Source organism: Mustela nigripes, chromosome 8 (genome assembly GCF_022355385.1).
Source record: "Mustela nigripes isolate SB6536 chromosome 8, MUSNIG.SB6536, whole genome shotgun sequence".
NCBI lineage: Eukaryota > Metazoa > Chordata > Mammalia > Carnivora > Mustelidae > Mustela > Mustela nigripes.
In genome coordinates, this window is record NC_081564.1 from 14291970 (window position 1) to 14305121 (window position 13152).

The following is a 13152-nucleotide window of genomic DNA, read 5'->3' on the forward strand; positions in this document are numbered from 1 at the left end:
TAAGATTTTATTTATTTATTTGACAGAGAGAGATCACAAGTAGGCAGAGAGGCAGGCAGAAAGAGAGGGGAGGAAGCAGGCTCCCTGCCAAGCAGAGAGCCGGATGCGGGACTCGATCCCAGGACCCTGAGATCATACCCGAGCCGAAGGCAGAGGCTCAACCCACTGAGCCACCCAGGTGCCCCTTTATGGTAGTCTCTTAAAGCAGCCTGATCAGACTAAGACAGTAGTGTTGCGTCAATATTATTTTTCTAGAATCTGATAATTGTGCTATGATGATATAAGATCTTTGTTTCTTTAACAAAGAAAGATCTTTGTTCTTAGGAAACATGAAGTATTTAGGAGTAAAGCATTGTGATATTTGCAACTTACATTTCCATGGCCCAGAAAAAAAGGGATAAACACATAAGGCAGGAAAAGATTAATCAGAGAATCTGGGTTAACAAGACATGGGTATTCACTTTATTATTCTTACACATTTTCTATAGAAACAGTTCAAATTAAAATGTAAAAAAAGGAAGCACTAGAATACATATTGAGTTCTATGGAGAGGTCAGGGAACATAAGGGCCAAAAGTGTCCCTTGGATTTAGCCACATGGACTTAATCTTGAATTCATGGCACTTAAATTCCAGAAGGAAACTCATAAATGAATATATAATTACAAATTGGAATAGGGATTGGAAAAAAAAAGAATAGGGTGTGATGTGAGGGCATGGCATACATGTAATTAGTGCTTTGGTCAAACCAAGATATGAAGAAGGTCACTAGAGGGAGAGGTGAGGTCCAGGTGGATGCAGAATCAAGGAGGGTTTGGGAGAGGTTGTATTTGCACAGGATATGGAATGATGGGCAGAGGTTCCCAGAGAGGTGGAGTATGCATGTTTTATATAGGGGGAGCAAGGTTGGGCACTGAGAAATCTGGTGTGTGTAGGGCATGGAGTGTGGGGGAGGAGAGTAAGTAATGAGAGAGGCAGCTTGAGAAGGCAGGTAGGGGGTAGATCTAGAAGAACCTTGTTTTCCAGGCTGAGCACCTTGACCTTTGCCTGAAGAGATTATACCTCTCGTCTGGTGTCTCAGCCAAAAGATGGCTTCCAAACCTTCTCTCCACATAAGAAAATGTTCTACTAAATGCACCCAGGTACTCAAGCTGGAAGCCAGTGTACCCTTCTTGCCACCTACCTCCCGCAGGAGGACAGGACATACCCAAACGTCAGCAAGCCCGTCACTTCTACCTTCTAACTACGTGCCTGTTTACAGTTCTCAACCTCTGCTGTAGTGCTCCTCCATTCATTGGACAACACAATATTTAACTGTATGTCAACCCCCTTCTCCAAAATTATTAAATGTCAAGATCCTTAACATGACCTGTTGGGCCCTATATGTTCTGGCTTCTGTCCCCTCTCCAGTTCTGCTTTGCCCCATCCTTCCTTGTCTTGCCTGACTCAGCTCCAAACAGTTAAGTTTATTGGGTTTTCCATCCTCTGATGGGGCAAGGCTCTATTCTGACTCTGGTCTTTGTTCTTTCTTTCTTTTCCCTCAGCCTTGGATCTCTTTTCCTCACCCTGATCCTTTACCTGGTTTACCTTTCTGTGAGTTCGTTAGGGCGGCCATGACAAAGTACCACAGCTTGGGTGACTTAAAAAACAAATGACTTTTCTTATACTTCTAGAAGTGCGAGATCAAGGTGTCAGCTGGGTTGGTTTTTTCCAAGGCCTTGGCTTTCTCCATTGTGTCCTCCTGTGGTCTCCCTCGGGGTGTGTCTATCTAAATTTCCTTTTATAAGAACACCAGGCCTATTGGGATAGGGCCCATCCTAATGACTTCATTTTAACTTAACTACCTCTTTCAAGACTCTGTCTCTATACAGTTACTTTCTGAGGTCCTGGGGATAAGGGCTTCAAAATATGAGCTTTGGGGAGACACAATTCAGCCCATAACTACTCTTCTCAATGTTTCATTTGTTTGTTTGTTTTTAAAGATTTTATTTATATATTTGACAGAGATCACAAGTAGGCAGAGAGGCAGGCAGAGAGAGAGAGAGGGAAACAGGCTTCCTGCTGAGCAGAGAACCCGATGCAGGGCCCTATCCCAGGACCCCGGAATCATGACCTGAGCAGAAGGCAGAGGCTTTAACCCACTGAGCCACCCAGATGCCCCTACTCTTCTCAGTGTTTAGGTTGCAGGCTCAATGTTGCTTCCTGAGGTACTCTATTCCAAATTAGATTTCTGTTGTTTTTGTATATGGCACCCAGCTTGGTTTTTTTTCCCCTCTAATGACCATTCCATTTTGTAGTTGCGTATTCATTTATGGGTCTCCACCTAGAATTTAAGTGCCATGAATTCAAGGTCCACACCTTTTCTGGTCACTGGTATATCCCTGGTGTCTAGCACAGTTCCTGGCCCATAATAAGCAGTCAGTGCAAAATTGTTGAATGAGTAAATTAATGAAAAGTCCAGAGACTGCACAGGATCTAGCGAGTTTGTGTCTAGTTAAACTGAGACCAAAACCATTGCAAAGAGAGATGATTCTTATCCATGTTTACAGATGTGCAGAACAAGTGATTTCACACCAGCCCTTGGCATCCCCCACTGCAGCCTTTTGGCATGAAATGTGCAAACGGTGGCTGGAAATTGATTCAAGCTCAGAGGTAGGGAGCTGGGGAGAACACATTTATAAAATTATTGCTGTTATATGCCGTGACATAGCCCAGCATGACACCATGGGCCAGTGTATGACCAAAACTAATGACATTGGGCTTTTTGCTTAAAAGATAAGAAAATTCAGCCTTAAGTAGGGACTCAGAACAAATTTCATTCTTGTTCAATTGTTTTTAGCTGTTTGGATTTAAACTTGATTTGAATTTGTTTTCTAGGTGGGTCCATTTAAAAAATTTAATATTTGGTAAGGTTTAGTATATCAGTGCAGTTTTCCTCTAGCTTGTGGGTTCAGTCTCTGGGAGATCCCTGAGTCTCAGGCAAGATCATAAATTCCAAGAATCGTCATGCTAGAAGGTTCTAGAGAATTCTATTATTCAGTCCTCTGCTAGCAAAAGGTTGTTTGATTTGTCCAGGCAGACTGGTCATTTATTTTTATTTATTTAGTAAACACTCAATACGTGTTTACTGTGCTAAGCACCACGGGTTAACAAAGAATAATAAGATATAACATCCACCCTCAAAGTTGCTCCTCGAGGACGTGGGCCAAATCTCAGTCTTGTTTTCTCTTATGTGGTGTCTGGTTCACTGCACAGTGGTATTTGTCATTTTTGGTGCCCAGCGTCAGACTCTCCATCTTATCTTTGGAAAATATCCCATTATATGAGTCTTAGTGGGAGGCAGGGCCCTTTTCCCATTAGAGGAGCTCCAACGATGAGGTCCTTGCTATCCCTGTGTCCTCTGCAGCTCACATGTGAGATGTGACCCAGACTTGGCCAATCAGATGCACACACGTACGACTTAGAAATGGAGTCTTAGAAATGGAGTGGAGGATTTTGGAGATGGCAGGAGCAGCAGTGGGCTTCTGGAGGCCAGTGATGGTGGCCGTGTCAGCACTCAGTGCACTCAGTACCCAAGAGAGGAGGGGCAGAGGTCTGAGCTATAGCCTGCCCCCAGTTCAGTGGCTGCTGCAGTCCTGTCCTCTCTGATTGGCTCTTGTCACCCGGGTTTGGCGTGGCCATGACTGTTGGCCACCCTACCTTTCTTCCTGTCCATGTGCCAGGCCTGGCTCTCCAGGCTTCCTGTTGGTTCTGCTAGCTCCCCATCATCCCTAGAATGCTTCAAGGAGCCAGGGTTGGTTTCTGTTGATTGCAGCTAGGAAACCTGACTTGTGTAACTCTTGCTTCACCAACCCAGAAACAGCAGTAACTTCCTCACTCTTCCATAATTCACTTCAATTTTTATTCTGAACTCCCCATGATATTGGATCGCAAATACTCGATCTTAGTCAATTCAGGATTTCTTCTCCCCACCCATCTTTCTTTAAGATACCATCTAAAAGTAATTTTTAATATTATAAAAGCACAGAAAGGTGAATAATGGAGAAAATGCCAGAGATAATCCCAGCTACTCTATTCAACAACTGAAGGTACTCGTACCTTCATGTTCTCTGTGTGTGATAATGCAAACCATTCCCTATGCTGGTTAAAATATTTTAAATTAGTATTACTGGATCAACATTTTGCTTGTGATTTCTAGCATTTATTATTATTATTATTTACTCTGTTATAAAAGTTTATTTTAAAAGTTTACATGTTAAAAAGTTAAAGCTATGGGAGAGCAGAAACAATAGTACCATGAACACTGGTATACCACTCCCTTCCGGATCGATTATTAACATTTTGCTGGATTTGCTTTCTCTCTCTTGTGTACCTGTATGTTTTGCCTGCTGAATTATTTGGAAAACAATTTGCAGAAATTAGGGTATTTCACCTCTTGGTAGTTCATTATGCATTTTCCTAAGTAAAAGGACTATCTCTGACATAATTGCAATACCACTATCACAATTAAGAAAATTAACAATTATTTCATAATCTCAGCTAAAATCTAATCCATATTCTAAATTCCCCAGTTGTCCCAACACTGTCTCTTAGAGGTGGGTTCTGAGAGCATCTTTTCTTTTTGAAGTTGCCAGAGGCTTAAATAATACCTGAGTATTGGAGGTTATCAGGGGCTGAGGCATACATGCAGTCCTGTGGGAAGAGATGTGTAAGACTATTTCATGCGCCTGGATCCTTGCTATGTCCCCCTTGGGTTCTTGCTGGTTTCTTGGATGAACCACTTAGAGCACAGATCCCCAGTACTCTGATTTCTTACTGGGATCTTTCTTATAGTGCCCCCTAGTAAGGCTAGAGGGCAGGTCTCCCCAATACCCAAACTTCCTTCTCTGCTTTCTTTTTTCATCTTGTCTTGAAGGCAGGAAACCCTGGTCTGGCTCTTTGTGTTTCTTTTTCCTTTGACCCAACTCCCTTCAAGGTTCAGTCTTTTGACATTTAAAAGCTTTTTTTTTTTTTTTTTCTGTTTTCAGGGTCTGACCAGGGTCTGACCCCCCTGAATAGAGAATGGTCATGGGATAACAGGACATACTGGTGGAAGGAGAAAAGAGCATCACTTCATCTTTCAGAATATTATCCTGGCTTGTTTGTTCTGTGCCGACATTAGCACACGTATTTAGCTGCTATGCCCCAGGAGGTCCATACTGGTTGTTAAAACATTAAGATACTTCTGACCTGGACCACTAATCCCGTCATCCTATAAGACAAGTTTTGCTGGTGCCTATTTTCTTCATGTTTCTCCTATGTATATTTTTAGATCTTTATGAATGTAATTAATGTGGTGATAAACTAATACCATACAGTGACAAGCAGCCGCTGTCCTAAACAACCCTCCCCCCACCTCCTACCCCGCCCCCCTCCCCGCAGCAGTCCAGCCCCTCCCCCCAGACACTTCAGACCTTCAGCAGTCAGTGGGTGAACACCCAGAAAAGCAGGGCGCCTTCAGGACCCTGTCTAAATCCATTCTGCTTGGTCAGTACCAAGACTTCCAGCCTGTTTTGAATATTCCCGTGGAGAAAATATAAATTGGATCATATCACCTTCCTACTTAAAACCCTTCATCGGCTTCCTGTTTCACTTGGAATTAAGTTCCAGCTGCTCCACAGGGCACACAGGCATTAGAAGGTCTGGCTCTCGCTTTCCTCATTAGCTTCTGCTCTTAGAGTTTCCCCACCTGCTTCCTATCCCGCCTCCTGCTGCTCATGTTCTAGCCCAACTGAACCCATTTGTTCCCTAAAGATCCCATGCCCTTTTTGGATTCTGGGTCTTCTTACAGTTCTTCTGCCTGGAGAGGCCTCACTAATGACTGCCAACCTTTAGGTCTTAGGTTAAAATATCCTTTCTTCTGGGAAGTGGTCCGTGAAACTTCTTGGTCCAGGCTCTGGCTTCCTGTAGCTCTTTGAACTTTTCTTACGGTAGAACTTATAACAATTTCTTATTATTTCTGCTATCTTTCCACAAGACTCTGAGTTCCAGAAGGTTAGCCCCCATTGCTTACATAGCATTTTACCCCAACTGCCTAGCCTGGTACTAAATAGACATTGGAAGAAATAATAAAGTTTATACATTCATAAATGTGTATGTGTATATATTTACTCACATACAAGTATGAGAGAGTGAGCAGATGAGAACCAGAAAGGGGATGATTTGGAATACGGCAAAAAATGTAATGATGGCACTCAAGGGTGCAAATGGGAACACTTGGTGTTTGTGTGTAGAGAACTCAAAATCTAGTAGCCTGGTGAAAAGAGGTTAGAGAGCTGATATGGACTGGGGCAGGAGATTGTTTTACCAATAATTCGTACTATAGGTTCATTATCATGGCATTTTAAGGCCTCTTTTTTTATTTTTTTTAAGATTTTATTTATTTGACAGAGGTCACAAGTAGGCAGAGAAGCAGGCAGAGTGAGCGAGGGAGAAGCAGGCTCCCCTGGCTCCCCTCTGAGCAGAGAGCCCAATGTGGGGCTAGATCCCAGGACCCTGGGATCGTGACCTGAGCTGAAGGCAGAGGCTTTAATCCACTGAGCTACCCAGGCGCCCCTTAAGGCCTCTTATAAATAAAAGTCTAGTGGGATGCCTGGGTGGCTCAGTTGGTTCAGCATCCAACTCTTCGTTTCTGCTCAGGTCATGGTCCTGAAGGTTGTAAGATTGAACCCTGTAGGCCCCGTGCTCGGCAGGGAGTCTGCTTAAGATTCCCTCTGCACTTCCCCCTGCTTACGTGCTTGCCCTCTCTGAAAATCAATCAATCAATCTTTAAAAAAAAAAAAAAAAATAGAAGTAAGGACACCTGGTTGGCTCAGAAGGTTGAGCGCCTGCCTTTGGCTGGAGTAGTGATCCTGAGGTCCTGGGACCCAGCCCTGTGTCGGGCTTCCTGCTCAGCCAGGAGTCTGCTTCTCCCTCCCCTCTTCCCTCCCACCCCTGCCCATACTCTCTCTCAAATAAATAAAATCTTTAAAAATACATTAAAAAAAATAAAAGTCTAGAGAAAACCTGGGTTGCCAGTACCTGCCAGTGTGAAGGAAGCAAGAAATTAAGTGTGGGAAATCTGCCCACCAGGCTTGTGAGCTCATTAACAGAGCAAAGAGAATCCTTTCTTGTCACTGCTGGGAAGCAAGGCATTCAAGATTAATGTTTGATCCTATGGCCATTAGAAACATAATAATGAGGCTGCACCCCAAAACGTTTTTCCACCTGTGAGAGCTTCCTGCCTACCATACACACTAACTCCTCACCCTGCCAAGTCCCATCTGTTTCATAAACGTTGGCCAGCCTGCCATGAGTAATGGCCGCTCCGTCACTTAGGGGACAAGTGTTCCATTTGCGCCGCAGTCATGGGGAGTTTGCATGGAGGTGTCATCTACTTCCGGCCAGCCAACAAAGCAGTCACTGGAGGCGGAGCTAGTCCAGGCAAGGTCTCCCAAGATAGGCAGTGACTGAACCGCCAGGACCTGGCATAGAAGTTCGCTTCTCAAGGAGCAAGTTTTCATTTGTGCCATAATATATAGGAAGCCTTGTTTATTTATTCATTGTTTGCTCCTTTACCCCCCACTGTCGTGATAGCGAGCCTAAATTCCAGCAAGGAATGAGCATGGTGGGTGATGAGTTATGAGGGAAGAGAGATGAATCAGATTGGAGTCAGTGTCCCATCTAAAGGAGTCAGGTGCTTTTCAGCTCCAGCCAATTGTTTCTCTGGGATAGATTTTTTTTTTTTAAAGATTTTACTTATTTGTCAGAGAGAGAGAGAGTACACAAGCAGAAGAAGTGGCAGACAGAAGGAGAAGCAGCCTCCCTGCTGAGCAAGGAGCCCTGTATGGGGCTCGGGCCCAGGATCCTGGGATCTGACCTGAGCCAAAGGCAGATGTTTAACCAACTGAGCCACCCAGACATCCCTCTAGGATAGATTTATAATACTGCTTTCCAGGCATTCCATTTTCCCTCCTGCAGTGGTTCTTCCTGCAAGGGAATGATATATCCTCTCCCTGTTGACTGGTTTTAGCTAATGAAATGGGGGTGGAAGAGGCGTGTGTCACTTCTGGGTGAAAGCCATAAGCTTGGTTTGTTGTGTCTCCTTTTCCTTCGGCCTCAGTGACTGTCAGTATTCCAGATGGAGCTCGGGGAGAGGCAGGGTGCAGAGCCACAGCCTCCCTAGATGGAAATGGAGTGTAAGTGAGAAAACAGTTTGAGATTTTGGCCTTGTTTTTGTGGCATTGCTCACCTATCCTAACTATATATGTAGTATTCCAAATATTTGGATTTTTTTTCTCCTAGAGAAGCCATAAACCCAGATTTTTTGTGAAGTATGTATATTTTAAATTTTGTAATGAACAAGTTATATATATAGCAATTATAAATATAGCACATAACAAATTATATATGTTTGTAACATACACACACTATTCAGAAGATAGGCCAGAAAACATGTGTGGATCACTGGTTTCCCACCTGTAGGCAAGATACAGGGTATATCATGGTATACAAAACAGACATGCTCCTTAGCTTCTAGGGCTTACAGGAAATAAATGTTGGACCAAAAAAAAAAAAAAAAAAAAAGTAAAAATAATTATTGAGTTGTCCTTGTGATAAGCACTAAAAGAGAAGTATAGGGTGAAGTGAGAGCTGCCTAAGGGGGATTAATCTAGATGAGGGTCAGGAAAGGCTTCACTGGGAGGTGAGAAGGACTTGGCTAGGTCAAGGGCAAAGCACTGGGGCTGGGAACAGGTGAGAATGGCCAGGTGAAAGGCCCTGACTAGGGAAGTAGGGACTCTAACCCTAACCCTAACTCCGAAGTTGAGGAGCTGAAAGAATTTCAATGTAGCTGGAGCTCCAAGGGGCAAGAGATGAAGTTCAAGTGGTGAGGGAGTCTTTGTAAGGCCATAAAGAATAATTTGAACTTTAGCCAAGGGTAATAGGGAGCCACTGAATGATTCTTAGTGAGGGATGGTCATATTCTGAAGTTGTGACATTTAATCATTTATTATTTTTTTTATTGGTTTATTTGACATTTCTTTGAGTGTCCACTTTGTAGCAGGCATTGTGCTAAGCCCAGGAAATGCAAAAATAAATTCTGTCCTCAAGGCACTTGTAGCTTAACTTCATAAGATTGGTGCCACATAGACACAGCTATAAGTAAAAGTAGACAGTGGTATGTCTTCATCATTTACTTATTTATTCACAACAGACATTATTTGAGCACTTAAACATATGTGCCGTGCACTTTTTGTACACATTGGGTTTATTGTGAGCAAGACATTATGGATCTTACGGTTTAAATCACCTCATAGGGCAAAGTTTCTTTATTTCTAAAATGGAAAAGTATTTGCATCACAACAAAATTGTTACGTTTACATGAGAGAAAGTGCTTAGCATAATGTCTGGAAGATAAGTGAGCTATAAGAGACAGCTACTTACTGTCCTTATTATTATTATTATAGTTACCTCATGGTAGAGAAGAATTCCTAAGACCAATATGATTAGAAGTACTGGCAGTAGAAGGGGTTGGCCAGAGAAAAATGAGTGGCTCCAGAGAGGCTAGAACTAATTAAGACTGGCAAGTGTGTTTGTGTGTGTGTGTGCATGTGCACATGCTTGCTGTACATGCATGTTGGAGGGTCATTGTAACATGCCTTTGACTAGTAGAATATTAAGATTATGATTGGCAGGTAATATGACCTTCCCTGAGTTAGGAGAAGAAGGAAGATGGGGAATGAGGCTGAACGCTAATGCTGATACAGAGAGATTTATAGAGTACACAGGAAGTGAATATGGGGTCATTTCCTGCTAGATTCAGTATGTGTGGTCTTTTGGGGTGCCTAACCATTGGCAGGATGACCATAATCCTTCCTGAATAAATTAAGAGAATAAATAATCCATTTCTGAGGCATCTGTCCCCTCTGCTAAGGCCCTCCAACATTCAGCTATGTCAGACAGCTAGGTGCACTAAGCCTGAGTCAAAAGGTGCTCTCTGCATTGGAGGTTGGGGTGTTAGGTAATGGGGCAGCCATTTTGACATTGAATGAATCTTTCTCCGTGTTTGGTAATAATATGGTGATAGATGCCGTATAAAGATGCTATTTTGGGACACCCGCGTTGCTCAGTCAGTTAAGCCTCTGTCTCTTGATTTTAGCTCAGAAGATGATCTCACGGTTGTGAGACAGAGCTCCACAATGGGATCCACACTCAGCCTGAAGTCTGCTAGAGATCCTTTCTTCCCCTCTCCTCTGCCCTCCCCACTGCCCCACACCCCTTGCTCTCTCTCTAACAACAACAACAAAAAAACCTTAAAAAATTTTTAAAGGTGCTATTTTATCAGCCAGATTATAAGTATGTCATGTGTATGTACATGTGTATTTTGCTAAAATATAAAGAGCAGCACTGTCCAAAAGGTATATAATAACAACTAAATATATAATTAGCATTTTTCTACTAGCCACATAGTGACAGTAAAAAGAAACATGTAAAATTAATTTTAGTATTTTATTTAACATAATGTAGCCAAAGGCAAATGTTATATTTCAACATGTAATCAATGTAACAATTATTTATTAGATATTCTACATTCTTTTTTCCTCTTTAGTCTTTGAAATTCACTGTGCATTTTATACTTAACAGCTCATGTCTGTTTTGACCAACCGTATGTGCTAATGACTAGCAGTATTGGGCAGCACGGAATATAGAACAATGACTTTCAAATGTTTTTGACCAGGAGAAACACACACACACACACACACACACACACACACACACACACAAATGAAGCAAAATTTTTATGAAATAATACTCACACTATGAAACTTGCGCTCTGCTATTTTCTATTCTGTTCTATTCAATTTTTTAAAAAAATGCTGGTCATGACCCACTAAATCGATTTTATGACCACCTGTGGGTAGAGGCCTGCAGTTTGAAAACCACAGATATGGAAAGCATGTGGGGTTACATCTTGAATGGGAGGTTAAAGGTAGGGGTTCTGGTGTTAGTGCTTCAGGCAAAAATCTTGTGTGGCCCAAATTACCTTAAATTGCCCTGGGTCTTTACAAGGGCAAAAGGCAAGAATTAACTTATCTTGTTTCTCTTTACATTTTGATTGTGAACCTTCCTTTCTCTGGGGCACTGGAGCCAAATCCTAGTGTGATTGGTTTTAAGAGCCGCAGGATAAATTTTTCTCTCTTTTTAATAATTGAATTCAGATAAGGTAAATGTGTGTGTTGCCAACACCCTGGATACAATAGATGTTCAACTGATTTACATGTATCTTCCTCTCCTATAGGCATGAAGTCTTATAGGAGCCAAAAAATGGCCTTGGGATGAGCTACCCTGAAATTATATGCAGCTTAAAGATGTTGTGTCTTGTCTTGCAAAGGATCTTTGTCCCAACAAAAGCTAAGAAAACAGTTGGTCTAGTGTGCTTATAATAACGTGGGTAGACTTTCTGAAGCGGGGCCCTGCAAATAGACCAAAGGAAAAAAAAAAAAACCCCACTAAAAACAAAAAACAGATTAACAGGAGAGGAGGTACACACATTTTATTTGGTAGTAATATTAATATTTATTTGTTTATTTTTACCTGTACGGAGGCCTGAGGCCTTCTTAGAAAAGAAATGAAGACCCAAAGCAGTGATTAGACCCAGGGTCTTCTATACCATCTAAACAAAAGAAAGTACATTTGTGGAGAAGTGACAAGGCAAAAGAGAAGGGGTTTGGGCTTTTAGGTGTAGCAGATTGTGGAAAGGTAAATACATGGGAGAAACTAACGGAAGATAGGAGTTACTTCAGTAAAGTTTGTCCTGAAGGCTTATTTCGGTGCTCAGGTTCTGTCTCCAGTGGTTGTTTTCTCTCCTGGTCCAGAAGGAAGGGGATGACCCTCACAAAGGGAAAGGTCCTACTCTTAAGTAGAGGAGGGAGAACAGAGAGCTCCTTGTGTTGGCTGCTTCTTAATTACCTTTACCTCCAGACAAGCCTCATGCGAAAGTGGCTATTGTGGGCTGGCATATTCTGATCCCCTTCAGTACACATGGGGACAGCTCACCAATCTTGCAATCTTAAGGATCCGAATCAATCCTCAAGATCCAAAGGGAGCCAAAGGATCCAGAAGCCTCCGAAGGTGCAAAATGCATGTCTGGACATTCCCTGGGACCCCATCTGAAGCCTGTGCATCCCTTGAAAGTCATGCTGAAATGCCTCTGACTGATCAGAGGGAGAAACTTGATGGAAATGAGTGCCTGCAGACTCCTCGGCAATGGGAGACACGTTTGAGGACCGTCTGAGGAAAAGGGAGAAGACATGCTACAGGGACAGGCCACACCTGACCCGACCACAGCTACTTCTTTGGAGACATGCCAGGGGACCGCTGAAGGCGAAGAACCTGTGGCCCCGGTGCTCATTATCCCAGGTGCCTCTTCTCTCCTGGTCACAGCTGATTGGACTAGAGGTGGTCACTTGACTGTAGTTCAGCCAATCGGAGTCTTTGTTTCTTGAGAATTTGCATAAAGAGAAGTAGAAATCAGCCGCCTTGGGCGCTGGAGCTCTTAAAGGGTGTGGGCGTGGGTGAGAGCCCGGATGGGTGTCATGGCAAGCTAATGCCCAGGTAGACGTAGGTTATGAGGAAGCAGAACGGTGAAATTTAACAGAGGAAGCTGATTTGCAGAGCAATTTAAGAAGTAGAAAGAAACCAAGAGAAGTGAGTACTTTCTGGGTCGTGTGAGGGTAGCCCAGTGGTTCTCAATAGGAGGTGATTTTTTAAAAAAGATTTTATTTACTTATTTGACAGACAGAGATCACAAGTAGGCAGAGAGGCAGGCAGAGAGAGAGGGGGAAGCAGGCTCCCTGCTGAGCAGACAGGCCGATGTGGGGCTCCATCCCAGGACCCTGAGATCATGACCTCATCCGAAGGCAGAGGCTTAACCCACTGAGCCACCCAGGCACCATAGAAGTGATATTTATACCCAGTACCCCACCTCTGCAAAGGATATTAGTCAGTGTCTGGAGACATTTTTGATAGTCCCAACTGGATGAGGGGAATACTGTCCATACTTAGTGGGTAGAGGCCAGAGGGATGCTGCTTAAATATTCTGTAATGCCCAGAATAGCCCCCAACAAAGTGTGGTC

The 13152-nt window shown here is 43.1% G+C and overlaps 1 protein-coding gene across 5 annotated transcripts in view; it reads left to right on the forward strand.

The window, feature by feature from the left end:
- SUDS3 (SDS3 homolog, SIN3A corepressor complex component) overlaps positions 1-13152 on the forward strand; it is a 205037-nt gene that overhangs the window by 59821 nt on the left and 132064 nt on the right. Inside the window, exon 13 of one of the 5 annotated variants that reach the window (XM_059408544.1) lies at positions 5026-5047. The exons of the other annotated variants lie outside the window; for them this stretch is intronic. Coding sequence (XP_059264527.1) covers positions 5026-5032 — 7 coding nt within the window. The 3' untranslated portion in view covers positions 5033-5047. Of the gene's footprint in view, positions 1-5025; positions 5048-13152 lie in introns of those variants that run through there. 5 annotated transcript variants of the gene reach the window in all.